The sequence below is a fragment of the Emys orbicularis genome, chromosome 1 (assembly GCF_028017835.1).
Source record: "Emys orbicularis isolate rEmyOrb1 chromosome 1, rEmyOrb1.hap1, whole genome shotgun sequence".
NCBI classification, from domain to species: Eukaryota; Metazoa; Chordata; order Testudines; family Emydidae; genus Emys; species Emys orbicularis.
In genome coordinates, this window is record NC_088683.1 from 311,637,607 (window position 1) to 311,665,542 (window position 27,936).

Below are 27,936 nucleotides of genomic sequence, written 5' to 3' on the forward strand. Positions count from 1 at the left end.
TCTTACAGCAATAGAAAAATCTACACTATTGACTAACACTTGAATGGATTGTCCTCTAAAGGAAACTGCTTTCATTCCATCTCTGCCCCTCCCAAACCAACTTTTTATAGTACTATAATTCACATTGTTTCTCTGAACTGTTTGTTTTGCTTTTGGCTTGCAAAATAAATTCTTTGAGGCACTTAAATGCATTACTTTAGAAGAAGAATCCACAATGCAAAATATCACATTCCAAAGAATCTTTGGAATAGCAATAATGATAAAAACCAGGCATACTGATCTCTGCCACGCTATGCAAGAGAGTTGTCGTAAATCAGAGAGGAAGGATGGTTCTGTGGTTAAAGCACTGAAACTCTGATTTTGGAGCTCTGGGGTCACTGCTTTGCCACATTCTTCTTGTGTGACCATGGGCAGGTGGTTACTGTGCCTAAGTTCTTCTGAGAAATGGGCATATTTTCCTACAATTGTTAATTATTTACAGTAGCATCCACTATGTGCTAGGCACTTCCCAAACACTTAAGGGAAGCCTATACCTCATAGGAGTGTCATGATAAATTCATTGACATTTGAGAGAGACCGATATTACATTGATGGAGGCCAAGTACGTACGTGGATAAATTCTCTTCTATTTCCTGACGTACGGATTGCAAGTGTAACACCGCTTGTTTGGCATATAGAGTTGGATTGGGACTGGAGTCTGTCAATACACATTTGCCACACTATTTGTAACTTTATTCTGTGGTAGATGCAATAAAAGATATGACATTTCCTTCAAGTCAGAAGAGTTTACAGTGGACAATTTGAAAAAAGTGTAATTTTATTACATGTAATTTTAAAGTTTTTATACAATACTCCAATGCAAAAAACAATAGCTTTCCAACAGTTCTCTCCCCTTTTATTTAGAATAGCCTAATTAACTTGATTTGGCCCTCAAAACAGGGCAATAAGTCTTTCAATTACTATTATAAATAATGTTTGAACATCTAGGTTATATGTTGCCCTTTGCATGTTAAGGTATCCCCGATGAGCAGCTTTACTTCCAATTCGATTAGTAAATTTTCTCTGAGTATATTTTATAGCAACATTATCTTTTCTGCAGTTTCCTCTAAGCCTTGAATACATTTGATTATTTATACATGGCAAAATTGTCACAAATTCATAATCATGCAACCACAATACAAAGAAATCAGTCCTGTTTGTTCCTTCAGGGTAATTCTACAGAGCTAACATTTACATGAAATGTTTCAATGGCTCAGTTCAGCCTATGCTGCAACTCCCTGGAGGTCCCAACAGATCAAGTTAAGAAATCCCAGTTCCAGGCACCAAATGATTAATCCTCTCATCAGCACTCAAAACCATCCTCCTGCTTCAATTTTTCCCACCTCAGAAGTACAGTAAACTCAAAAACAGCAACGTGAAGATTTCCAGCTCTCCAAATGTAAGTTAATGTTAACCTTCTGACTTGCATCTCTTGCAACAGTTCACTTTTTTAAAAGCATGGATACAGCACACAGAACATTTGCTGCAGTTACTGTATAGAGTTTTATAACCCCAAAATAATGCAATCAATTAGGTTTGGTTTTGTTTTTCTTCACCTGCAGGGTTACACAAGCCTGTTATTCATGAATACAGCAAACCAGCTATGACTGGTACAACCCTACGTCATCCAAAACTTACAGCCATGTGTTTCAGTTCTTAAAGGCTCCACATTTACTGGCTTTAGCAATGAATTCCTTTAGCAGGGGGCCATCCATTTGCCAAAACGCTGCAGTCTGTGTCACTTCCGTCAAATGATTGACACAAAACTTAAAGCAGAATTCTTCTAAATCCTAGACACAAAACAAAACAAAAAGCCTTTTTATTAGCTTTGGTTACACCATAAGAGACTATTTAGAACCAGGCTCAAATGCTTTCACATCTCTTGTGTAATTACAGTAGAATTATAAACAGATTAAAGAGCTACGTAAATACATTATCCCAGCTGTTGTCAACCTTTTCCACACCGTGCCCCACATTGCAACAAAAAATAGATCCTCCAAAGTAGCCATAAAGAACAGAAGGTGCTCATGACCGTTTCAAACATGTTCACAACTCTCACTTTGAGAGCCCAGGTACTATTCACAACAGCATATTTTACTTAAAACAGATTGAACTGCCTCATCTCACCTCAAAAGTTTCCCCTACCCTGGGATCAAGAGTGTTCGTAGACTGGATTGGTTTTAGCTATTTCAGAGGAAGCATCCAGGGTGGAAATTATGTCTACATTCCACTGACAGCTAATGGAAAGATGAGTAAAAGCCATCTTTGAAAAATGATACCCAAGACTGGATTGAGAAAATTCAGTTCTTCCATTTCCACATTAAAGCCTGGTCTAAATACAAAGTTGCACTGGTTTACCTAATGGAGTGATGTTGCACTGGTTTAGAGAAAAAGCTAATTACAGCATAGTATATCTAGATCAGGAGTGGCCAACCTGTGGCTCCGAAGCCACATGCAGCTCTTCAGAAGTTAATATGCGGCTCCTTGTATAGGCACTGACTCCGGGGCTGGAGCTACCGGTGCCAACATTCCAATGTGCCGGGGGGTGCTCACTGCTCAACCCCTGGCTCTGCCACAGGCCCTGCCCCCACTCCACCCCCTCCCCTGAGCCTGCAGTGCCCTCGCTCCTCCCTCCTCCCCCCCAGAGCCTGCTGCACTCCACAAAACAGCTGATTGGGAGGTGCGGGAAGGAAGGGGGAGGCGCTGATTGGCGGGGCTGCGAGTGGGTGGGAGGCGCTGGGAGCGGGAGCTGATGTGGGGCTGACGACGTATTACTGTGGCACCTTGGCAATGTACATTGGTAAATTCTGGCTCCTTCTCAGGCTCAGGTTGGCCACCCCTGATTTAGATGGAGATGTCTTTAAAGAAATCTATAAAGTTCATGCAGGACACCTTTATGTCCACTAGGAATAAACCAGTACTGAAATGGCTCTATTTGTTTCTCATGGGGATATTTAGCAGGAAAGTATTGGGCACAAGGCAGCCCAAGTCCCATACTTTAATTCTACACCACACTAAAGTCTGACCCACAGCCTAAATATTTATAGAATGCCTTCCATCTAAAGATCAAAAAGTGCCTCAAACAATTCTCACACTGCACTCACATGGTATTAATATTACACAGAGTTACTAATTCTGCAGCCCACAGCAAAGTCAGCCATAAACCCCAGATGATCAGATGATTAAAGTAGCCAACTGTTCCATTTAGAGAGGAATCTTCTCTTTCATGCTACAATTCTAGGTTCGGACAATCTGTTATAGTAAGGACTACTGCATCCTATTTAAGTATCTCCCCCTCCATCCCGCCTCCCCATGGAGTAGAATGTTAATGTGACAGACCCCATCTAGTCTAGTCTTACTTCAATATCCAGCCTACAGAATATATAATAGTTTTAAAGAGAGTCAAGCCACTTGCAAGTGTGATTAGGTAAAGCCATATTTGCATTTCTGCACTTTAGGCCAGGATGGAAAGTAAGCTCATTGACACCAAGTCAACCTTTCTTGACACAGCAATACAGAAAATGCCCTGGTTTAAGATCAGGATCTCTGGAGCTGCATGCATGTCTTGGCTTGTGTTGCGTCTATGTAATAAGTAACAGGTTTATGAAAGGCCGAACATAGCTGTGAATTTTTATAACAAATGGACTAAACCGATTTTAAATAAAACTACATCACGTACACATTTACTGTATAACAGTACTTTATTAATAAGATTCCCATGCTCCAAGTCAGAGTAACAAAAATACAAGCAGTATTATCATTACAGGAAGACACTTTGGAAAGTTTAGAATTCTGCAGAAGAATTAGGTAAGTCATATTTGCACACTGGATCACAAAGTAAAACCTCAGTGTATATAGTGATAAATGATAGAGGCACAAGATACTTTCAGTGATTAGTTAGCTGCAGGGAGAAACTGGACCTACAGTGTAACGCTGGCCATTACAATTCAGCCAATCATTAATCCCAGAGAAACATACTGCATCTCAGTACTGGAAAAGTATACAATTTCACGATATGGAAGTATTTTAAATAGATGATGCAGTTTTAACTGATGCTTTCTAGAGAAAGGACATCCCATGAACTAACTACATTACTAAAGTCATCTGAACTTGCCATTTAGCTTACTGCACATGTAATTATAGATTCTAGAGACACTTAAAGTCAGTCTTCTGAATGTTGTAGATGCCCAAGAGAAGCTCAGAACCACAGTGCAGAGCCTTCCATTTTGCTTTGGTTTAGCTTTTACACCTGGCAATCAGTAAGGCAGACTGTACACAAACCTCAATCAGCAAAAGGCAGAATGTACATCCTGCAGCAGAGTAACTGTTTCTTTTCCCACTCTTTAAAAGGGAGAATCATGAAGGCACACGGGAAACGCATTCTGCAGGACTATTTCACCTCCACCTCCCAAACCACATCCATGGATGTCACACCTGGCTTTGTGAAATTAAAATCGATAACCTTCCATTTCAAATAAAAAGCTTTGTATTGTGTCTGTTATCTCCAAAACAAAAAAGGGTTGAGATGACTGCAATTCTTTTAACAGATGAAGTTAAGCTTTGAGGTAAGCACAACTGCACATGTATATGTATGTGCATTTTGGTCACTACAAAGCACATGATGTGTGATCTATGAAGCAACACAATCTTTCGTAAGAGTGAACAGCCTATAGAAAAGTATCTAGCTGCAGCAGAGTCGCACATTTAGTAACAAAAGCTAGTCTGAGTAACAAATGCCAAAGGAAATCAAGAAGTAAATACCTTCAGGACCTGCAGACCCTAGGAGAGGAGTCTGCCAGCTGATCTGATTAAACAGCAAAATAGTTAAATATTACTTCATAATGCGAAAAATGTCATTTGCATCTCCCCTTCATATACCATTTGTCTGACTTCATAGTTCAGTTAGCTAGCTCCATGATGAGCTTTACTTTCTGCCATTTTATTCCATTGTAGGAACAGATATTACACTTAAGGTATTCTACTTTGATTGTAATCTGATTTTTATTGTTAAGTTAAATATAATGAAATAAACTTATTTCCATTATCAGTTCAGTAATTAAAGAATTTGGATATGTCATTCTAGATGTGTACAGCGTTTGATGCCTGAATACCCAGACATAATTGTCTTCTATTCCCAGAATTGTAGTCTCTGGTTCCCACATATTTAAAGGAACTACACACTACATAAAAGGAAAATGCAATTTAAATTCAGTGAGGATAAAAATAAATTAAAGAAGTCAAGATAACTATTTTTCATTTAAACCAGATTTAAATTAAATAGGCTTATTTTTAAAAAGAAAAGTATATTTAAAATTAAAATTATATATAAATTTATGACAACCTATATTAAAAGCCTAAGCTTAATATAGTCTATTAAAATGATTGTAAATTGAATACAAATATTAAAGCAGTACATGTTTGCTGCCAAAGTTTTAAAGAAAGCCAAACCAGTGAGCTGGTAGAAATCACTGGCTAAACAATCTGTAAGCAGTTTGTTGAAGCGCTAAACCAGCTTTGACAGCAGTAGAGAATTACAGGTACAGAGAACATTTTTCTTCATTTTAGTTTGTTCAACTTCTTCAGCTCAATGCCTAGTTATTTCAAAACTGAGACACTGATTGGGAGTTGGAAAAAAACCAGGAAATATTGTTTTCCTCTTCCAATCTACGAATAAGAACTGCCATGAGAATGGCTCCACCACTTACTCAACATCTAATTCATCGTTTGTGCCCTCAGAAGCCATACGCCAGAAGAATAAAAACCAGGTGAGAGGATGAGTTCTACTAATTCTAAAATCTTGATGGAGATGGTCACCAGAAGAACAGTTTATTTTACTAACTACAGATAATACTTCCTTTGTTGAATAAATCAATGTTTTAAATGCAAAACAGGTATGGACAGAAACTTATTTTTTCTTACGCATCTAGCACATTTAAGGTAGTTTCATTTAACTAATGAAAAGCAATTTTAAATTACAGTTTTTGTGCATTTTTAATTGCATTCCCACTTCCAACCAAATGCAGCTTGACACAAATCATGACTAAAAAAATTAATCTGTTGAGTAAAAAAATCTACTAAATATGTAAGGCATCATTCACCATTTACTAACTTAATAAAAATGCAAAAATTAAGACAGAATACAGTTATTTTAAGCTACATAGTTTCTTAAATAAATGTGGATAAAAGTACCACCACATTTAGTGTAAAGGCTATATTTAGTTGCAAATCAACATTTAATAGTTACCAACCAGTGAGACTCAATTTTTTTTAGGAAATAAAAGTACAAATGCAAAACAAGATTAAAATCAATGATTTAATCAAAGTTTCCTGCTTGCTGATTTAAACTGGTGATTAAAATTGCTTTGATTTAAATCAATCTACCCTGTGTACAAGATAACGGAAGTTTTCCTGGCACCAAAATGCTGATGTCTATGTCTATATCCAAGTGTAAATCAAGAGGGAGCAAATAGGTCCATCTGGTGCCTATTATGTCACCTACTTCTAAACAACTTTGTTAACAAAAGTTCAGACGCAGCTGTCAGTACCCTGCCATCAATAATATTACAAGAAAAATCCCAAACACATGAAGAGGATTTAAAAAGCTGCAACTTGTACTGTGTACATATTTAAACGTATTAAGCAAAGATTAGTGTTATAAAACCAATCGGCAGAACTTTTAGAATCTCCAGGTTTTGCTTTCTTTTTAAAGCCTGCCCTTTATTTGCAAAGTAATATTTTCAGCCTCTAGATAGAAAGTTTTCAGCACGGAATTTTTTTCCAGATAACATGGAGCGATGCATTATGAAGGTAGGCAAAACAGCATAAAATGGCTACCATGAACTAGACAATATGAAAGTTACTTATATTGTGCTTCATTCAGTGGCTTGATTAAAATAAGTCTTTTTTTTTTAATATAAAGTGCTAGTTAATTTGTCTACTACAAGTTTAATACAAAGATATGGCTTTTGCTCTGAACAGAATGACTACAGAGTCCAAGGAACAGCACCAGAACCCTACTGCTCAAATTCTCAATGCAACGAGCAATTTTCCCTCAATCAAAACGGAGATAAAAAGCTGTGTGCTATGCTCCATGGTTCTGGTCAAAAAGAGGTAGTCTATTTAGTGAGTTTAATCTTTAGCAGTTTACCTCTGCATCATATCTCACTGCAGCAGAGAGCAATGAAAATGCATTTTCCACAGTAATTCCTCTCTTGATAATGTGTTGACACAGTTTTTTCAATCTGTTTTCACAATAAGATGTAGCCAAATCCAGAAGTCCTGAAATTAAAATGCCATTATATTAGCCACTTTCAATCTCTGCTTTTACAGTATCAAGGCAAGCTCCAAACGGTCTTCACTCTCTGTGTGAAGTATGGTATATCTATACTGCAGCTGAGAGCCTACCTCCCAGCCTGGGCAGACACGTGCTAGCTGTGCTTGAAGTGGCACACTAAAAATAGCAGCATGGACATTGCGGAGTGTGTGGTGAATCAGGCTAATCACTCACATGAGGACCAAGGGGTTGAGCAAGCCCAAGTTGCCGCCCGGGCCACAACGTCAATACTGCTATTCTTAGAGTCTACGCTTGAGTGGAGCTGGTGCATGTCTGTACCTCCCCAGGCTGGGAAGCACACTCCCAGCTGCAGCATAGACATTCCCCAACACACAACACCATATATCAATTACATTGGGCGTTATTCAGAAAATCAGCTTTACTGACATTCAAGAAGAAAGAGGCCTTTTCACTACTTTAAGCCCCATCCTGCTAACACTTACACAGGAGCTTATCCCTAAGCACAAGTGGTTCCACTGACATCAACAGGACTACACATGTGCATAAAAGTTAAGTACATGGTTATAGAACAGGGAAAGTACCAAGTGCACAACTGTTGCTATCAAAGCTAGAATTTAACTCAGAGCTTGTCCACTGTGCTGGGTAAAAATTACCCCATTATAGTGACTGAATTTTTTTCTTGAAGTCATTTCAAAGCATAATTGATTCAATTTAGCAAAAGGTACGAATGCTTATTTCAGAAGAGTAATTTAAACACCTCCTCTACCTTTTACTCTCCGATACTTGCTGCTCAATTTATTCAGAGTTACACAGCACTATTTCTGTAGCAAGTTGTTAACAGAGTTTACTTTAGTTGTGCTTTAAATGTAATCACCATGAAACTGATCATATGTTGGTCTTAGGACCATACATGCAACATTTATTCCCCCACTTTTTCGTCCATTTATCAGGTCTCTGGATTTATCATGTAATTTGGCCAAAGAAGGCTGTGCTACCTATAGCATCTTCAGGTGGCAGATCAACGCTGTCTGTATATAGGTACTCCAGAAAGGCACGATACACTGGGTAAGAAAATTGGTCTATTTCTATCACCTCCTTCATGTCCTCATTCCAATATGACTGGAACATGGTTCTGAAGTGTTCACATCTAGAACAGGAAGGCAGAACATTTATCTGGCATACTGTGATAGGATACATGTATACTATATTAGAGACCATTTGAAATAAAGCTTCCCTTCATTTTCTCTACAATGAATTAAGATCTCTAAATATAAATGTCATTAAATACCAAAAGGGTATGTTCTCTTCTCAATACTGGGGTACAACAAATGCAAGTAATATTTGTGCATCAAGAGAATAAAGCAATTATTTTGTGTGTGATACAACAGATGAGAATTTGAAATAAAGAATTAAGTTTTGTACACATGGAATTTAATAAAGGGCTTTAGTAATTTTTAAATAAAGAAATAGGCCCTTGCTGTGAAGTCTGGATATTGATCCACATTCAGAAAATGTTAAGAACTGGTATTTTGGTTCAGCCCCTTCTCAAATTTAGTATTTAACAATCTCATTCTAGTAAGTTACACTTAAGAGAAATAAAATGTAAAAACAGCATGTCTCGTTCATGTGTATTCAGTCAGTGCAATTAACTATTTAGTTACTTATCTTTGTTTTTAAAAGATCTGGTTAACTATGTGGTTATATTACCTGAGAAATTTCCAAGACAGCTACTGGCCCACGAAAAATAAAAAAAGACATCAAAACACTAATTCAGACAAATCCCCTCATTTCTAAAGATCTTCTTGTGTCACCCTCATCCTTCCCAGCAGTCCAAAATACAAGCTTAAACAATTTCAATAATAGTGAACAGTCTTAAAAAGTCTAAGTACACCTTCGCTTTTGACAGCACTGCAGATGGCTCTCTCTGAGAGGACAAGTTAACGGGTTGCTCTCTATGCAGTAGAGGGATTGCTGACCAAGAAGCCATGAAACATGAACACTACCTGATTTTTAGAACAGCTTTATGAACATGGATGTATTTTCCATCTACGCGGAATTTTAGGTCTGAGGTTTCTGGACTGTCAAACTCTTTCTTCAGAGACTCAGCTACTGTTAAGGAGTCTTCATGCTCTAAAAAAACCAAAGGTTTTGAAAACAAAATACATTCTGTCTAATACATACATACATTTGCAGAGTGGCTTAATTAAACAGGCTAGTCAAGAAAAGATGGTCACTGGGTAACTACGCGATGTTTAGGAAGTAAATGTCTGGCAGATCTATGTTGGTAGTCCTGACTGGGGTTCAGTGTTGTCAGCACTCATTTTATGAGCCAATTATGAGAGCATAACATCCGATAAGCATGTCATGAAAAGTGAGGTTGGTACAACAGCCTTGCAATTGTTACCAAGGAAACTATTCAAACTGGAAAACTATTAAAATTACCTACTTGAGCAAACTCCCAAACGGAGTTTCCTCAGCATTTGGACAGATCCTATGCAGGTCTGGAAAATGTAGATTAACCTTCCTGCGAGGAAGTGCAGTACATCAGACCCAGCTATGAAAAAAGTGTCCTCGTGTATTATGAACTTGTGGTGCCCAAGCTGACATTGCTCTCTAAAAAATAATTATATATATATATATATAAAAAAAAAAACCAACAACTCAGATTTACTTTTTAAAACAACCGCAAAAAACTTATGTTAGCATTTGTGAAAGGTGCCTGATTAATAGCACTGGGGATTGAAGTCCTCCACTTACCTATAAAAATGTACAATAGTCAGTAGTAGCACAAGCTTTCAGAGATTTGTGGCATTGCAGGAAACCTAACTATGAGCTTAGCAACCTTAATTCTGCCCACCCTGCATGAACTGGCAAGAGCCCCTTGGAATATATTGCAAGTATGTTTCAGCCAAGGCTGCCCTACAATAAGAAGGCATGAAGGAAGATTAAGTAAGAGTGTCATTTCATGTGGTGTGCTGTGCCCCACAATACTATTCTTTTATTTATCTGAGTGCGCTCCAACTGCCCGCCACTGTGTTAGTGACAGCTATGCTGATTGGTGCAGGGATTACTGTCAGCAAATTGCCGCTGCTCATGGTGTGATATGAGAAGTGCATCTGCAACCAAAGGCAACACAGACCCTTCATTTCTATGCTGAGTTGTGAGTCATGCAAGCAGAGAAGCACAGTGGTCTATTCTATTTTTCCCATGGTGGATTTCTAGCAGTCCAGTAGTGTACATGACATTGGCAAGTGCACATGATGTGAATTTTAGAGCACTTAAACATTGATTGCTAAACAGTAAGCTGCTTTCACCCTTAGCTATCGCAGAGCTCCCACCCCACTATAATATACAGATTCTAATAAGAAAGCACATTTTCTGAAGGTGCAAATATTTATAATTAAATGGGAAATCTGTTCCATACAAGCAGTAGATTTTTTGGCTGTAGCACTGCATAACATGTCCCAATTTGCTCTCACCTACTGAGAGGAGGCGCCACATCACAGCAGGAGTAGAAAAGCAAGCAAACACATCATCAGTGCAAGTGAAGTGAGTGAGGTGAGGAAGAACAACAGACTGGCCACGGCACTGGCCCCACATATACACCTGGCCACCTTGGGTCTTGGCAGCAGAAGTGTGAGAAGAGTGGCAGGCTGCAATCTCTACCACCCTGTGAATAGAAAAATCAAAAGAAAATGCAGAGTTTGTCTACAACATTAATTTTATGCTTCTGTGATTTTAAATATAAGACAACCTAATTGTATTAGTGGGAAAAGTAGAGAATATGCTATCTGTAGCCCTGTATTTTCTTTTGACTGGGTATTGATTCGAACTGAACAACCTTCACATAATCAGATTGAGTATTAAATTAGAGATATAAAACAATACAATATCAGATTACAATGACATTTACAGAAAATGATATTCACAAGTCTTTCAACCAACATTCTTCATACCTCACCCACAATAGGCACTTAACAGGCAGAGATTTCTAAAACAAAGAGACATCACCAGATATTGCAATACACGTAAGCAAAGCCTAAGGATAAGCATGAAGAAATTACTACATCTATATTTTGTAACAAAACAAGATTTGAGAAGTAGCCTGGAAAGCTATTCCCAAATTAATGGTGCATGTTCCAGGCCTTCTGTCTTCAAACAGCACTTTTATGAGATAGTTCTCTCATTTTAAATTATTAGTACCAGTGCAGTGAAAATGCCTTTTGAAACAAGCACTTAAAATACTTCACTAAATAATCTCACAGTCCCTCTTTGGATGGGCTCTGATATTTAGACAGAGATATAGCCTGCTGTAAAACATGCCTTTATTTTTGGCCTCACGTGTTGTATTCAGGTTTTTTCCCCCAAGTGTTTAAAGCCTGTTTGGAAAATAAATTGACAAGATCATCATTTTAAATATTCACATTATTCAATAATCACATTCTTTAAAAAAAACCTATTGTTTTACAGTTTTTTAAAAAACTACGTCCACAGTGTTTTAAAGAACTGCAGCTGCTGCTGTACACTTACCTATTCTGTTCTCCATTTACTCAAATAATCCCTAAACTGTTATCTGAAGTGATTATATACGAACAGAGAAGAATCACATTCCCATTAAAAGAATTGCAAGGATGTATCCAGAATCTCTGTTCAGCTGGTGAACAATGCCACAGAAATGAAAAATTGGGAGGGAAGTTCTAGAGTTAGTTTTAAAGTAAGCTGGGTCTTCTTGTTTTCCCATGTTAAAAATATGCATGCCAGGGTTTCAGGTTTTGTCCACATTAAAAAAAAAAAAAAAAAAAAAAAAGTCAGTGGAGGACATCAGACAAAAAACTTCCAATAAAACCTAATTTATCATATTTCCTGGCAGTTTTTCTTCTGTATATCGAAAGTCAGTATCCCAATATGACAATCTAGGAGTAGCACAAATATCAGATTATAGATCAAAAATTGTCTTTCAGCATAGAGTATCAGGTGGTAAATCCTGAAATTTGATACTTTCATTGGTAAATCCAGTGTTTAAATTTGTAATGAAAGTGGTGCTGGTGCTCAAGCAATTTTTTTTACATTCATAACTGATGAAGCAAGCCCAGAGGGGCCGGGGCAATGAACTGCCAAGCCCAGAGGGGCCGGGGCTCAGCCCTGGCACAAATTAAGCATTGAGTAAATCCTAATTTACAAAGAAAACAAGTTAAGTATTTTACACACAATCATTGTTTCACTTTAAAATAGTATTAAGACCCATCAGACACCAAGATTTTGGAGCATTCCATAGGATCCACAGCTGGTAACTCCAGCAATTTAGCATGCTGCCTCTTCTCACTCAGGAATTACTACTCTCAATTCACCCCCCACAATACCACTACTATAACCTCACCTCTACCAAGACTGCCCATCCCAGCCAGCAACAGCAAACTCTCTCAACATTAAAATAATTAAAAAGAAAGTTCTGTTAATAACTCTTCCTCTCCTTCTGAGGCCACAACCACTCCTTGCCTTCAAATCCATGCACGACTCCACTGTGCCCTCAATTACCCGTGTTTCCCCAACTGGACTCCCCAACACTGACACTACCCTATTTTTTGTCTTGCCTTATCTCCACCCTGTTCTAGAATGTAAGCTCCTATGGTCAAAGGTGGCATGTGTCTTGTAGAGCACCAAGCACATGACCTTTTCTTTCTTTGATAAATAGAGGTCCTTTACCTGCTGGGCATCTGCACTCAAATTCTTTCCTTCAAGGTTGCATCTCCAGGTTAACTCAGATTTCCTTTTAAGCTATTAGGCTTCACCCTGAATGTAAAACTCAAATTCAATGATACACCATACTTATTCCTTGGGACAGCATGGCACTCTGCTTCAACAGGATCTGCTAGTAGCCTCTATTAGTAGCATTTAACATAGATGGCAGATTGGGTAGTATGTATAGACAACAGGAGCAGCAAGAATTAAAATGTATCCCACCAGAAAACGCTGTCACATAGGCACTGACTCCAAGAAAGACTAGTCAGATAAGTTCAGTAGGGGAGGGTAGATTCATCGAAATTTAGCACCACAAATTGCTTTTTCTGGAACATTTTTTCAATTTTATCATTAGCAAGGCATTATCCACTTCATATTTCTGAAATGAAGACTTAAAAAAAAAAAAAAAAAAAAAGTCTGAAGACATGATCAGTTCTGAATTTAAGTTCTGCATGCACCTCACTTCAATGACTATTTAAGAGAAAATAAAACCCTATTCTGTATTATCTTTCCTTCCAACAGTGTTCTCCATCATCCAATTTCGTTTCTGATTCTTTATCACTTCAAGAAGTCCTTCACAAAAAACACACTATTTTCTACCATCTTTAGTTTTGTTGAACTTTTAGCAGGCTCAGTACTGAAAAGCTTTGTCACCTCACTTTTATAAAGATGCAAAGACATCTTACGAATGGCCTTGGTTTCCCAAATGGAAAATTTAGCTGTATAAAGAAAAGGCAGCCAGAAGCTGACTGTTTGCCCATTAGATAACTACACAAACAGAACTAGGTAGAATGAGAGCAAATCACTTATTAAAAATTGACATAGAAGTCCAAGTGTTTCAGAGTTAAGAGGCACTTACAAAACACATTGTTGGCTTTTGACTATAGAATCTCAGATAGCTGACTTTCCTAGTGAATCATCACATACCAGGCATTTTTTTTCAAATATAGCCATCAATATAGTATAACAACTTGGCACATATAATCCAAATGTTTTGATTAGAGAGGTCATCGGTGGAATGGCTTGTTGAAATTAACATTTGGCCTCCTTGTCCGTTACATCTCTGCACCAGATATGTATAGAATATACATACTTTCAAACGTTAGCATAGGAGCCACTACAAATACCCTGTCTAGAATTTAGAGGAAAAAAGGTAGGATAAGAGTATGGTATAGTACAAGATTAACAAACAACAGGAACAAGTATCCATAAAGCAAGACACACCTTTCTAGAGCTACAGACTCCATAATTCATGCTCCCACAACCCAATCTAAAAATATGTTAGCTGCAGCAACATTACCTTTCCTTTTCCATCATGATCTGCGCCGGGCTTAGCTGGTTACTTTTATTGCCAGTTCCCAGCTGCCCATAAGTGTTAGCTCCCCAGGAATAGAGCAAACCCTCATCTGTTAGTGCTAGTGTGTGCGCATAGCCACAGGTAATCTGTAAGTAAATTTACAAGGATTACTACTAAACAGAAATAGAAACAAGTGGAAGACTAATTATTACACTCATTACATTAATCTGTCTGAAGTACGTTCAATACCTCCATCATTCTCCATATAGGACCAGAAACTGCTATTTCCTGATACTTAAAGCTAACATGAAATACATTGGCAATAAGTACTAGACAACCTCAAGCACTGGTAATTTAGTGTTCATTGGTTATTCCTCACTGTTTGCTGCAATTCTTCATTTAATAAATAGAATTATATAAAAAAAAAAATCTAGTAACATTCTTTGTCCACAATAGCTAAACAATTTGTCTTAGGTTTTTAATCTTAGACTACTTTGTATAATCCCTTTGTAGTCTCTCTGACCTCTAAATTACAAACTTCAGTAATTCCTCCGGAAACAGTTAAATCTTTCACACTAGACAACTACATACAACTTTTAATCCCAAGATCCCAAAGTGCTTTACAAACCAATGAACTGAGGCTTGAACAGCCCTGTAAGGGTTTTTTTTTATCTATTGTAGAGATGGAGAAAAAAATTGGGTGGGTCACACAATCACTTAACCTAAGTTATACAAGTCTGACAGTCCTAACTAGAACCCAGATCTCTTGAATCCTAGCCCTATGCTTTCACCGTAAGACACTTCTCGCTAGCCTTTCACTCCTAACACACTGTCTAGATAGGATATTAAGACAAATCCTTTGAACCTCTTAGTTTCCCTGTTCTTGATCATTCCTTACAAGCTTGCCCACTATATCTCACTTCATCATGCCCCACAATATACAGAGATGGTACCTGCATGACATTGTATGCATAGTTTATTTACGTTATTCAGCAATGAAGCATTTTGACACATTCACAAGGTTATACAAAAGCAAGCATTACAAAGATTGTCCACAATCTTTCAGTTTTAATAGATTTTACAAGAACTAGAACACTAAAATCCTGAATTTAGAAACGTGCTTATGACTCAGATTGGGTGAAATTTTTGAAGACGTATACAATATTAATGCACTGTTTACTTCTACTTTGGACTTACCTGAAGTACACATACACCATGTAATGCTGCCACTCTACAAGGTGTGAGTTGATTACCATTGTTTCCCAGACCCAGCTGACCATTGCCATTGTAACCCCAGCCATATACCTAGTTTAAGAAAAACAAAGATTAAGCTACCTGTTCTGTTCGTAGGAATACAGAAAATATGAGTTGTAACCAGAGACAATAGAAGTCTGTGGAGAAAGTCCCTTGACAATGTCAAATCTTCACAAATCTAACAAGAGGAGGGGCAATGGAGATGAGGGCATATTATATTAATTTGATCAATTTCTCCAACTTCTCTATTCTCCAGGTTTTAAAAGAAAGTTGGCTTTTTAAAAGATGCCTGCCTTTACTGTACTGAGCTAGTTTCCCAGAAGAGACACAATACCACAAACTCCTGCAAGTCTTACCGTGCTGGTCTAAGATTTTTCAGCGGACAGAACTGTAAAGCAATCATCTTGATCAACTTAAGGTATGTCCAACAGCAGAGTAGTCCATTACTTCCCTGTTCAGAACTTGTTACTTTACTCCTAGTGTCCATTCTAATGAAAACATCAGAACACCACAGGTACAGTGCAACCCAATTATCCACAGGTCTCTTGGGAAAACTAAAACCTTGGAAAGACTGAGGGTCCTCACAGCCCCATCCGTCAGTTGGTGATGCTTTGCTCTGGGACTGGGGTATCTGAAGCAAAGTGAAACAGATATCCAATTGGCTGCTTCCAGCAGCGAGGCTGCATTATAAACTTTTTGGGGAACACTAAGTGCAGTTAGATAACACTAGAACAACTCTCAGGAAACATAATTCACTTTCAGCTAATGGGATTGCATGGTGTATTGAAGTACACAGGACCACTGTATTAAATGGAAGTTTAACTATGCTAGCTTTTAGATTATCATAGTTAAGCTTCACATTTAATACCCTATTGAGATGAATAAATAAATTTATACTTGGTGTGGTTGTTTCAATCCCTCTACAGACTCAGGAAAACATATGTATCAATGCAATCTTTGCAACCAGAAAAACTACAAGTTACACTGAAAAAAATCATATTCCATATCTGGAAAGTTACTAAAACAAGTTGTTACACAACCAATTTGGAAGCACCTGGAGCATAACAGGGATATAAGGAATAGCCAGCATGGATTTCTCAAGAACAAATCATGCCAAATAAACTTAGTTTCCTTCTTTGAAAGGGTTACTAGCCTGATGGATAGGGGAGGAAAGTAGTAGGTGTAATGTATTGATTTTGACAGTTGCACATGACATTTTCATAATGAAACTAGGGAAATATGGGAAGCTATAAGGTGGATGCACAACTGGTTGAAAGACTACTTAAAGAGTATTTATCAATGGTTCGATGTCAAACTGGAAAAGTTGATAAAATATAGGTAGAAACTGTAGTGAAACAGTCAAATGAAAGAGTCCCATTCAATTATATCACATGAAGGCACACAACTAAATCGACGAAGTGCTTGTATATAAATGCAAGAAGTCTAAATACTATGATGGGTGAACGTGAGCACCTGGTATTAAATGAGGATATTGATTAATAGACATCATATGAACTTGTTGGAATGATAATAATCAATGGCACACGGTATAAAATATACAGGAATGACAGTACGTTATGTGGTTGAGAGTGGCACGATATGTGAAAGAAAGCATAAAGTCTAATATAGCAAAAATCTAAAATGAAGTAGACTGTTCCATAGAATCTCTATGGATAGAAATTCCATGCTTGAACAATAAGATTATAATAGTAGAAATATACTACTGACTATCTGACCAGGGTGGTGACGGTGATTGTGAAAAGCTCAGGGAGATTAGAGAGGCGACAGAAACAGAACACACTGTAATAATGAAGGATTTCAACTATCCCCATATTAACTGGGTATACATCACCTCAGGATGGAGTGCAGAGATGAAATTTATAGACATTAATGACTGCTTCTTGGAGCAGCTAGTCCTGGAACCCACAAGGGGAGAGGCAATTCTTGATTTAGTCTTAAGTGGCACACAGGATCTGGTCCAAGAGGTGAATATAGCTAAACCAACAGTAATAGCAACTACAATGTAGTTAAATTTAAACATTCTTGGGGGGGGAGGGGAGGGGGAGCATTTAATTTCAAAAAGGAGAGCTACACAAAAATGAGGTAACTATTAAATGGAAATTAAAAGGAACAATCACAAGAGTGAAATGCCTGCAAGCTGCATGGAAACTTTTTAAGAACACCGTCATAGAAGCTCAAACTATACATATATCCCAAATAAAAAACAAAACCAAAAAACTGCAAGAGGGCCAAAAACTGCCACCATGGCTAACCAACAATAAAATATGTGGTTAGAGACAGACACCTTAAAAACTGAGAGTCAAATCCAACTGAGAAAAACAGAAAAGAGCATGAACTCTGGCAAGGTAAGTTTAAAAGTATAATTAGGCAGGCCAAAAGAGAATTTGAAGAGCAACTAACAAAAGACAAAAACTATATATTTTAATAACATCAAGAGAGAGAAGCCTGCCAAACAATCAGGGAGGCCACTGGACGATCAAGGTGCTAAAGTAGCACTCAAGGAAGACAAGGCCATTGTTGAGAAGCTAAATAAATTCTCTGCATCGGTCTTTACTGCAAAGGATGTGAGGGAGATTCCCACACCTGAAATGTTCTTTTTAGGTGACAAATCTGAGGAACTGTCCCAGATTGAGGTGTCAATAGAGGAGGTTCTGAAACAAATTGATAAATTTAACAGTAATAAGCCACCAGGACCAGATGGTATTCACCCAAGAGTTCTGAAGGAATTCAAATATGAAACTGCAGAACTACTAACTGTGGTATGTAAGCTATCCTTTAAATCAGCTACTGTACCAGATGACCAGAGAATAACTAATGTAACACCAAGTTTTAAAAAAAGACTCCAGAGGTGATCCTGGCAATTACAGGCCGGGAAGCCTAACTTCAGTATCAGACAAACTGGTTGAAACTATAGGAAAGAACAGAATTATCAGACAGAGATAAACACGATTTCTTGGGGAAGAGTCAACATTGCTTTTGTAAAGGGAAATCATGCCTCACCAATCTATTAGACTTCTCTGAGGGGGTCAACAAGCATGTGGACAAGGGTGATCCAATGGATATAGTGGACTTGGACTTTCAGAAAGCCTTGGACAAGGTCCCTCACCAAAGGCAGCAGTCATGGGATAAAAGGGAAGGTCCTCTCATGGATCAGTAACTGGTTAAAAGATAGGAAACAAAGGGTAGGTATAAATGGTCACTTTTCACAATGGAGACCAGTAAATAGCAGGGTCCCCCAAAGATCTGTACTGGGAACAATGCTGTGCAACATATTAATAAATTAACTGAAAAAAGGAGTTAAAAAGTGAGATGGCAAAATTTGCATGTGAAACAAAACTACTCAAGATAGTTCAGTCCAAAGCTGACTGCAAAGAGTTACAAAGGGATCTCGCAAAACTGGGTTGACTGGACAACAAAATGGCAGATGAAATTAAATGCTGATAAATGAAAAGTAATGTACAGTGGAAAACATAATCCCAACTATGCATACAAAATGATGGGGTCTAAATTAGCTGTTACCATTCAAGAAAGAGCGATAATTCTCTCCTGCCCCAAAAAAAAAAAAAAAAAAAACCCACAATGTTAGGAACCATTAGGAAAGGGATAGATAAGACAACAGAAAATATCATAATGCCACTATATAAATCCATGGTCCGCCCACATCTTGAATACTGCATGCAACTCTGGTCACCGCATCTCAGAAAAGATTATTTTGGAAAAGGTGCAAAGAAGGGCAACCAAAACGATTAGGGTCTGGAACAGCTTCCAGATGAGGAGAGATTAAGACTGGGACTGTTTAGCTTAGAAAAGAGATGACTAAGGAGAGTATATGATAGTAACATATAACTCAAGAACCATAAGGAAGTACTACTTCACACAATACACAGTTAACCCGTGGGACTAAGTTGCCAGGGGATGTTGTGAAAACCAAAAGTATAAATGGGCTCAAAAAGAATTAAATACGTTCACGGAGGATAGGCCCATCAATGGCTCTTAGCCAAGATGGTCAGAGACACAACCCTATGCTCTGGGTGTCGCTAAACCTCCAACTGCCAGAGGCGGGGACTGGATGATATGGGATGGGTCATTCGATAAATTGCCCTGTTCTGTTCATGCCCTCTAGATCATCTGGCACCAGTCACTGTCAGAAGCCAGGATACTGGGCTAGATGGACCATTGCTTTGACCTTGTATGGCCAGTCTCATAGAACTAGGTATTATAAATTTGCAGACTTTCACACCCTGTGACTTTCTGTTTTCTCAGGTTACAAAAATACAGAAGATACTTTACAATACAAACAGATCAATATATCTTTTAGAGACTGGAAACTGGTTACTCAACCTTTGAGCCACATCTGGAAGTTATTTCTTATTGCAAAGAAGGCACCTGAATGGTAACTAGGAGGTGGAGACTTAAAATAACTTCTATAAAAAAGTAATCCATTCTGTGAATTTTGTTAAGTGAAAAACCCTGTTAACAGCTTGGACAAGTATGCAATTAACTCTCCCTTAGCAGATACTTCCTACTGTTCATGCTCAAGCTGTGACCGTTGAACCGTTATACTAAGGTATTTCTTGTGGACCATAAAATTCCATAGTAGTTACTGATGTATCTTCCGTAACTGAAGTGTTCTCCATGTCAGCATTTCTCATCTCTATTCAGTCATAAGCAGACAACAATGTATTATAATATTAGGTTAGTGGAGAAAGCTTACCTCACCATTGTCTATTACAGCCATAGAGGAGGTCTGACCACAAGCAATACTGACCACCATTTTAGTCTGTAAACAATTTGAGACTTTGCGAGGAGTTGGCTGATTTGCTGTAGATCCAGATCCAACCTGACCACAGTTGTTATAGCCCCATGCATATACCTGCCCATGAAAAGAGAGATACATATCTGAATAGTTTAGAGCTAAAATGTTTAGTTTTGCTACTAGGTTATTCTGAAGAAATAGGACTCGCCCAACCCTAGTTAAATCCAAATCACTGACTTTTTCTTTTAATTTAAATATTATGAGCTAGATCTGGTACTGTATAAACATGGCACTTTTTTCAATTACTTATTTCAAAACAGGAGCATCCAAATTTTGTCAAAAGTAAGGGACATATTTCCAGTATAAAAGATAAAGGTGGCAGTAGGACATATACAACTTTGTGGGCTGAATTTGAACACACCCCTTCCAATATATTTCAAGACAGTTAAGCATAACAGGGAATACAGTGAAGGATGTCATTTATTTTCCAGCTTTACAGACTTCCCCCCTTCTCACTTTTCTTAGCAGTCTGTTTCACGTGGATAAGGGTCTAAAAAGTGTCCTTGGGGTTCCTTATTTCCCCCAACCTGCCGTTGGAGCTTGTGAATGGGGAAGTTTTGGTTCACCGTACAAGTTTCAGCAGCTATGATACTTGATAGAAATTGCATGAAGGGAAGTACTGGTTTTGGTAGTTGTTTTGTACAAGAATTTTTTGCTATTGAAAATGTCACAAATTAAGAAAGCAAGATGTCTGTGTTCATAAAATCCTAAAAGATCTTGAAATATATACTCCCTCAGGAGACTTTTTTCCCGCCTCTAAAGTTTCTAATATATGTTATTTCATATTTGGTTATCTAGTCCATCCCCAGAGGCAAATGTAGGAATATTTCCTACAGTTTACTATCCAGTGTTTTGTCCTGCTTTAAATTTACCCCTATGGAAAAGATGTTACCAGACATGCTGCTGACTGCAACTGCAAGACTGAGGTTGCCTTTGCATAAATTCTACATATCCTTTTTGGTGCTAATTGATCGCTTTACTTTAATATTTATTGATAGAAGATAAATGGAGAAAAACTGTGCAAAAGCACCAGCCACACACATTATAACATTACCACCATGAAAAAAAATAAAAAGCATGAGGTTCTTTGTCCATAACTATATTACATCCTTTGCTTTTATTAACTATTCTAATTCATCTAAAACTAAACACCTACTGAATATATGGAAGGTGGGGGGGTGTATTTCAAGGTACAGTAGAACCTCAGAGTTACAAACAACTCGGGAATGGAGGTTGTTCGTAACTCTGAAACATTTGTAACTCTGAACAAAACATTATGGTTCTTTCTAAAATTTACAACTGAACTTTGACTCAATACAGCTGTGAAACTTTACTATGCAAAAGAAAAATGCTGCCTTTAACCATCTTAATTTAATTGGATAGAAAATTGGCTAGATTGTCGGGTTCAACGGGTAGTGATCAACGGCTCGATGTCTAGTTGGCAGCTGGTATCGAGCGGAGTGCCCAAACATCTTTATTAATGATCTGGATGATGGGATAGATTGCACCCACAGAAAGTTGGCTGACAACACTAAGCTGGGAGGAGAGGTAGGTACGCTGGAGAGTAGGGATAGGGTCCAGAGTGACCTAGACAAATTGGAGGATTGGGCCAATAGAAATCTGATGAGGTTCAACAAGGACAAGTGCAGAGTCCTGCACTTAGGATTGAAGAATCCCATGCACTGCTACAGGCTGGGGACCGACCGGCTAAGCAGCAGTTCTGCAGAAAAGGACCTGGGAATTACAGTGGATGAGAAGCTGGATATGAGTCAGCAGTGTGCCCTGGTTGCCAAGAAGGCTAACGGCATATTGGGCTGCTTTAGTAGGAGCACTGCCAGCAGATTGAGGGAAGTGATTATTCCCCTCTATTCGGCACTGGTGAGGTCACATCTGGAGTATTGCATCCAGTTTTGGGCCCCACACTACAGAAAGGATGTGGACAAATTGAAGAAGAAAGTCCAGCGGAGGGCAACTAAAATGATCAGGGGGCTGGGGCACATGACTTACAAGGAGAGGCTGAGGGAACTGGGCTTGTTTAGTCTGCAGAAGAGTGAGGGAGGATCTGATAGCAGCCTTCAACTACCTGAAGGGAGGGTTCCAAAGAGGATAGAGCTCGGCTGTTCTCAGTAGTGGAAGATGACAGAATAAGGAGCAATAGCCTCAAATTGCAGTGGGGGAGGTCTAGGTTGGATATTAGGAAACACTATTTCACTAGGAGGGTGGTGAAGCACTGGAATGGGTTACCTAGGGAGGTGGTGGAATCTCCATCCTTAGAGGTTTTTAAGGCCCAGCTTGACAAAGCCCTGGCTGGGATGATTTAGTTGGTGTTGGTCCTGCTTTGAGCAGGGGGTTGGACTAGATGACCTCCTGAGGTCTCTTCCAACCCTAATCTTCTATGATTCTAATTTAAATGAAACAAGCACAGAAAGTTTCCTTACCTTGTCCAATCTTTTTGTTTAAACTTTCCTTTTATTTTTCTACTAGTTTATGTTTAACACAGTACTGTATTTGCTTTTTTTGGGGGGGGTCTTTGCTGCTGCCTGATTGCATACTTCCAGTTCCAAATGAGGTGTGTGGTTACCAATCAGTTCACAACTCTGGTGTTCGTAACTCTGAGATTCTACTGTATTAAATGTATCCTTTGTATAACTAACATCCTCTATGTGTTAAGCTATAATGAAGACGTTTTCAAAGAAGATTTACCAGCTTTATTTTTCAGAATTATAATGGAAGAGTGAGCCTCTAAATTTAAAGGTTCCTAGAGGTTAAATTGCAAGTAAACTTAAGCATATTTTCTCTCCTCCTAGCAAACCACCACAGGAATGTGAAATTTAAGCCACTGTTTCCTCATATAAGACAGCCACCTGTGATTACAGCTTCTGCTCTTTAAACCATGAAATGAACTAGCTGCCTCTATTCATCTGTTCAACAGTTCTCTCAATTTGGCAATTGCTGATGGTTTGTTTGCCCTTCACCTACCTTTATCTACTCTAGAGCTCATCATTTAATGCCACAAGAACAGTGTCATGTGACACTTCAAAGACCTTCTGAAATTCCAGAGATTAAAGTCATTTACTTTTGCAGCCAATTTTTTCTGTAAATATTATTCCATAACACATTCCCTTATGTTTTGTACAATTAGGGTTATATATCTTGTAACTACAAAGCCTCAGTCAAACACTAAGAGAATGCATAATAATATAGGTCAAACTAAATGTTTAAATTTCAGGAGGTTAGCACTGTAATTAAGTACAGTTTAAATATACATTATATTCAAAATATGCATTATAGGTCTCATTCTTCGCACCTGTAGAACACCCTTTCTCCTATTTCTCATCTTATCTTGTTTGGACCATATCACTGCTGCTTAACGAGGTGCACTACACTTCCAAATTTCATACCCTATGCAAGGCAAAGAAATGAAAAATCTCAAGATCTTTCCTAAGCACAAGCTCCTCTCAAAAGCAGCACATTATCAGCAAAAAACTAGCTTCTGAATCTACTTTCCCTCCCCCTCATTACAGACATTGATGTGCTACTGTGTGTCATAATGGCAGTAGTATGATTTTGTATTAGAACAGGATATGGAGGTGCTCAGATATTATGGTTCTGGGGGCCCAGTACATAGACAGAATTATGCCTATTTTTAATTCCTCATCGTAACTATTTTAAGCTGATTTTAGAATCAAACAATTCAGATGAAGCCTTAAAACAGCATTAGATCAGGCTGATTACTCACAGTCTAAAAATACCATTTTTACGCTCATTAAAAAGGAAACATTGACTAGTCAGCAGTACATAAAGAAATTTGTGATTTACACTTTCCAGGTAACTAGACATGGACAAATCAAGCCTGACTCCACTCATTTCTGCAGGGATATATTTTCTACAACATATGTAGCATAAAGCAGAACTTTGATATAAAACCAACTATGCCCAATCCCTCTCAATGTATGTGAAGGTGGATAGAGCAGAATACTTCCACAATAATGAATAATGCAGCAATCAATCAGATACAGTATTAAAGAGAACCAAAACACTTCCACAGACTGACCCATCCGTGTCAGTGCTAGGACAGCGCACACAGAGGGCAACTTTAAATTTGTATCTTTTGGAAGATTCTACCATTTCTGGTACAATTCTCTATTATACAGATAGGGAATACTAGTGAAAAAAAGTCTTTCAAAATTACATTGCTTTTTAGATGCAGTGTTCTTTCCAGTTTCAGACTTATTGATAGGTGTCCAATGCACAAAAAACCCACAAGAATACTCACTGGCCACAATTTTCAAATCGCAGTAGGGAAGAAGAATTAAAATTGGCCTGGAGAATGAACTATCCCTCCCACCCCTAGAGAGAAGGTGCCTTGGGTTTGAAGCACATTGGTAGGACAGCATGGGTAAGGTTACTTTGTACCTGTACTGTGGATAGAAAGGACTTCAGTCTCCAAAGTTATCAATCTGATTCCTTTCAGGAATTCCAAGTTTATTGAAAAAGTTAAATAAGAAAATATAAGACTTACGTCTCCATCAGATGATAGGGCCATAGAATGATGAGAGCCACAAGCTACTTCAATCACCCTCTTAATTAGCAGGTTGGTACAGACTTGAATAGGAGTAATGCCCTGATTGGTTGTTCCATTCCCAAGCTGGCTGTATCCATTATGTCCCCAAGCATAAACTTCACCATCTGCACAAAATATGCATTTTTATGATACCACCCCCACCAATTCCAAACTAATTGAGATGTTAATTGATTCAAACACTGTATTATCTTTAACTTCTATAAAAGCATAAGTACAGAGCTATAAGTGAAAGTGAGAGTAGAATAACTAAGTGGTGAGACTAGTGTAGTAATTGTTCTACAGTTTATTCTTTGTACAGTTTTTAGCCTTCCTTCTCAAGTCTAACTATACCATAGCATGAGCTCTGGGTTATTTGAGAGAGATAAATGGTGGCACATGAATATAATGGAGGACATTAACAAATGGTTTCACTAACCTTATTGCAGAATTAAAATGCTTCCCCCCCGCACCCAACTATAATTGGCAGTAAATATCATTAACTATTTAAAACTGATGTCAGCTGTCTGATCAGACAATACAGACAAAAGCTATTTTCCCCAAACCAAACCAGCTTTCTATATGAATTCACTATTCTATAAGGGAAGCCATTTAGGAAGCAACTTTGAGTGGACATTTCCTGAACTCCATTTAGTTTCCTTCCCTTCCTTGGACTCAGCATTCTTCAACCTTGAGAATTTCTCAAGCAACCTCTCTGCTCTTCTGACTTTCTGCCTTCCCCAGACTTCCTTTAAACAGATTCTATCTTGCCTCTTGTCAATTCAAGGCAAAGAAGGCTTTGTCCAGTGAGTCCATATTAACTAATTTTGATGTTAATTATTTTTTAATATCCCCTTCCCAGGAAAAAAAACTGAGCAAGGTGTTTCAATGTGCTCATAATCCAACATTAAAGAAAGGAACCAGGCAAACAATTTAGAGGAGAAAGTGAGCAGTCTGTCATTTTATTCCTAATATTTCAGAAGCTTGAAGCCACATGCTACAAGCACATAAGAATAGACTATGACAAATTTAACTCAAAACAACTATTTAAAAACAAAGAAAAGTTTAATGTTAGGGTTTGAAGCCATTAAGTCCAGACCCTTTTAACCAGCACTGCCTCGCTAGTCAGCCAATGAACTTTACTACTTCATGTTGGAGTCTGGTTTCCAATTTTATGTTCAAAAAGTAAAATGCATTCATTCCCTTGCCACTGTTTACTACCCACCCAGTGTTGAGAAATAACCTGCGTTCTTCCTTTTGTAAAAGTTGGTTGGTTAGAAGGCCACTAAACTAGAACATACTATTTGATTCTGATGGCCACCAGGTTTGGAAAATGTTATCTGATCATTAAGTTCTGATAGTTGGTAATTCACATAGCTCCTCCATCCCAGAGGGAAGACTAAGCATGTTACCATCATGGTATGCTTTGGGCCAATTCCTCAGCTAGTGTAAAGTGACTTCAGCAAAGCTATGACCTATGTAAATTGAGAGATCTGGCCTTTGAACTTTGTTGACCCAGGATCAGAATTTCCAGAAGAGCAACACAAACCCAGCACATTGGCCAAGTAGCAATCTACCAACATATCTCCACTTCCATTCTTGGTTAACCCTGATAGAATATGTAACTGATTATTTCACATACTAAATGTTTTCTACCTTCAGTGCTAAGTATAACATGTGGTCCACTTCCATAACTGAGATTGTTAATCTTCTTTCCACATAAGGCTTCTAATTTCTTTGGTACTATTGTGCTTTGATTATCTCCAGTCCCCAAACAATTACTACAGTTTAGTCCAAACACAAACACCTGGGGGGAAAAAAAACAAAACAGTTTGCATTTTAAACTATTTAGATTCATATTTATGGAGAGGGAGATAGACAGAAATATAGATATATAGGGTGAAAACTGGCCCTAGTGAAGTGAATGGGAGTTTTGCCATCAACTTCAATGGGGCAAAGATTTCATCCATGGGACTTTATTGCTGGTTCAAAGGGTTCTACAACTAGTTCTAGATTCAAAATTTAGATTTTTGTTTAATACACACAGAAGGAAGGTTTACGAACCCTAATGGAAATAATTCTACTGAAATCATAGGTCTTTAAAAGTTTACGGAAGTTTTTTATTGTGTGTTTTGTACGCTTTAAAGGCAGGCATCCAAATATCTCCTCCTTTTGGGTGCCTAGGCTTATTTAGGGCAATGCACTACTTCTCTTTCCATAAAAAAGCTGTGACAATTCTATTTTGATTCAGAAAAAAGTTACTTAAATTTAAACGGATACCTCTAAAGGGGGCATATCCTGGACTGGAGATTCATTTTTATTACAGCTGCTATCCTTTATATCACTATTGGGTATAATAAGTTCTAACATTTGTCATAATAATTGTCCGGTTATATTTAAATATTTGCTAGTGTAAGAGATCCAAGAAGTGAAACTGACCAGTCTAGTTCAGTTGTCCAAGTGAAATGAAATGTAAAGCGACTCCGTTTATGTAGCAAGTTTTTATTTTTTCATCTTTACTAATCTATGACATTAATAGTAATGAAAATAATTTTTGTTAAGAGTGTTTTATTGTGAATCCTTTTACTCTCTTCCCAGTTATGTCCTGATGCAAGATTTCAAATATTTGCAATTCATTCCCACCACATTCATTCACAGACTGGGACACAGTTTCATGCATAGTGTCTTTTGTAGGCTGCTTATTTACAGGCATTCAAAGGGGTTAGAATTACATCCCAAAACAGATCAGGTATTTCATTTCCTTATACACTTACCTCATCATTATGGGTTATGTATATAGCTTCATTGGCTGATGTGCCAAATACACATGCTTTCCGAATAGATGCTATTTCTTGAGGTGAAAGCAAGGTAAATATTGGCCACTTTCCTACATCCACCATGACTATGTTGGGTTT

General features: G+C 38.0%; 1 protein-coding gene across 2 annotated transcripts; it reads right to left on the reverse strand.

Moving 5' to 3' along the window:
- Nucleotides 1–750: 750 nt before the first annotated feature.
- Nucleotides 751–27,936, reverse strand: RCBTB1 (RCC1 and BTB domain containing protein 1). 2 transcript variants are annotated; one of them, XM_065402338.1, is made up of 11 exons: nt 27,796–27,936; nt 26,678–26,828; nt 24,983–25,149; nt 20,359–20,517; nt 15,567–15,674; nt 14,373–14,515; nt 10,813–11,003; nt 9,337–9,463; nt 8,329–8,480; nt 7,187–7,317; nt 751–1,829 (listed from the first exon to the last, which is right to left on the reverse strand). In XM_065402338.1, the coding sequence occupies exons 1-11, from the start codon at nt 27,919–27,921 to the stop codon at nt 1,689–1,691; spliced, it is 1,596 nt and encodes a 531-aa protein (XP_065258410.1). In that variant the 5' UTR covers nt 27,922–27,936; the 3' UTR covers nt 751–1,688. The 2 variants fall into 2 exon arrangements, with proteins under 2 accessions (XP_065258410.1, XP_065258401.1); XM_065402329.1 differs by lacking the exon at nt 14,373–14,515 and having other exon boundaries at nt 10,813–10,986; nt 15,563–15,674; nt 27,796–27,921.

What these genes read in the sequence shown, in the direction of transcription:
- RCBTB1 (XM_065402338.1), bottom strand. Translation starts at nt 27,921, where the DNA reads ATGGTGGATGTAGGAAAGTGGCCAATATTTACCTTGCTTTCACCTCAA. An exon ending in TGTTATACTTAGCACTGAAG is followed by an intron (nt 25,150 to 26,677) that starts GTAGAAAACATT and finishes TATTTTGTGCAG; the next exon opens with ATGGTGAAGTTTATGCTTGG. An exon ending in ATGGTGTATGTGTACTTCAG is followed by an intron (nt 14,516 to 15,566) that starts GTAAGTCCAAAG and finishes ATTTACTTACAG; the next exon opens with ATTACCTGTGGCTATGCGCA.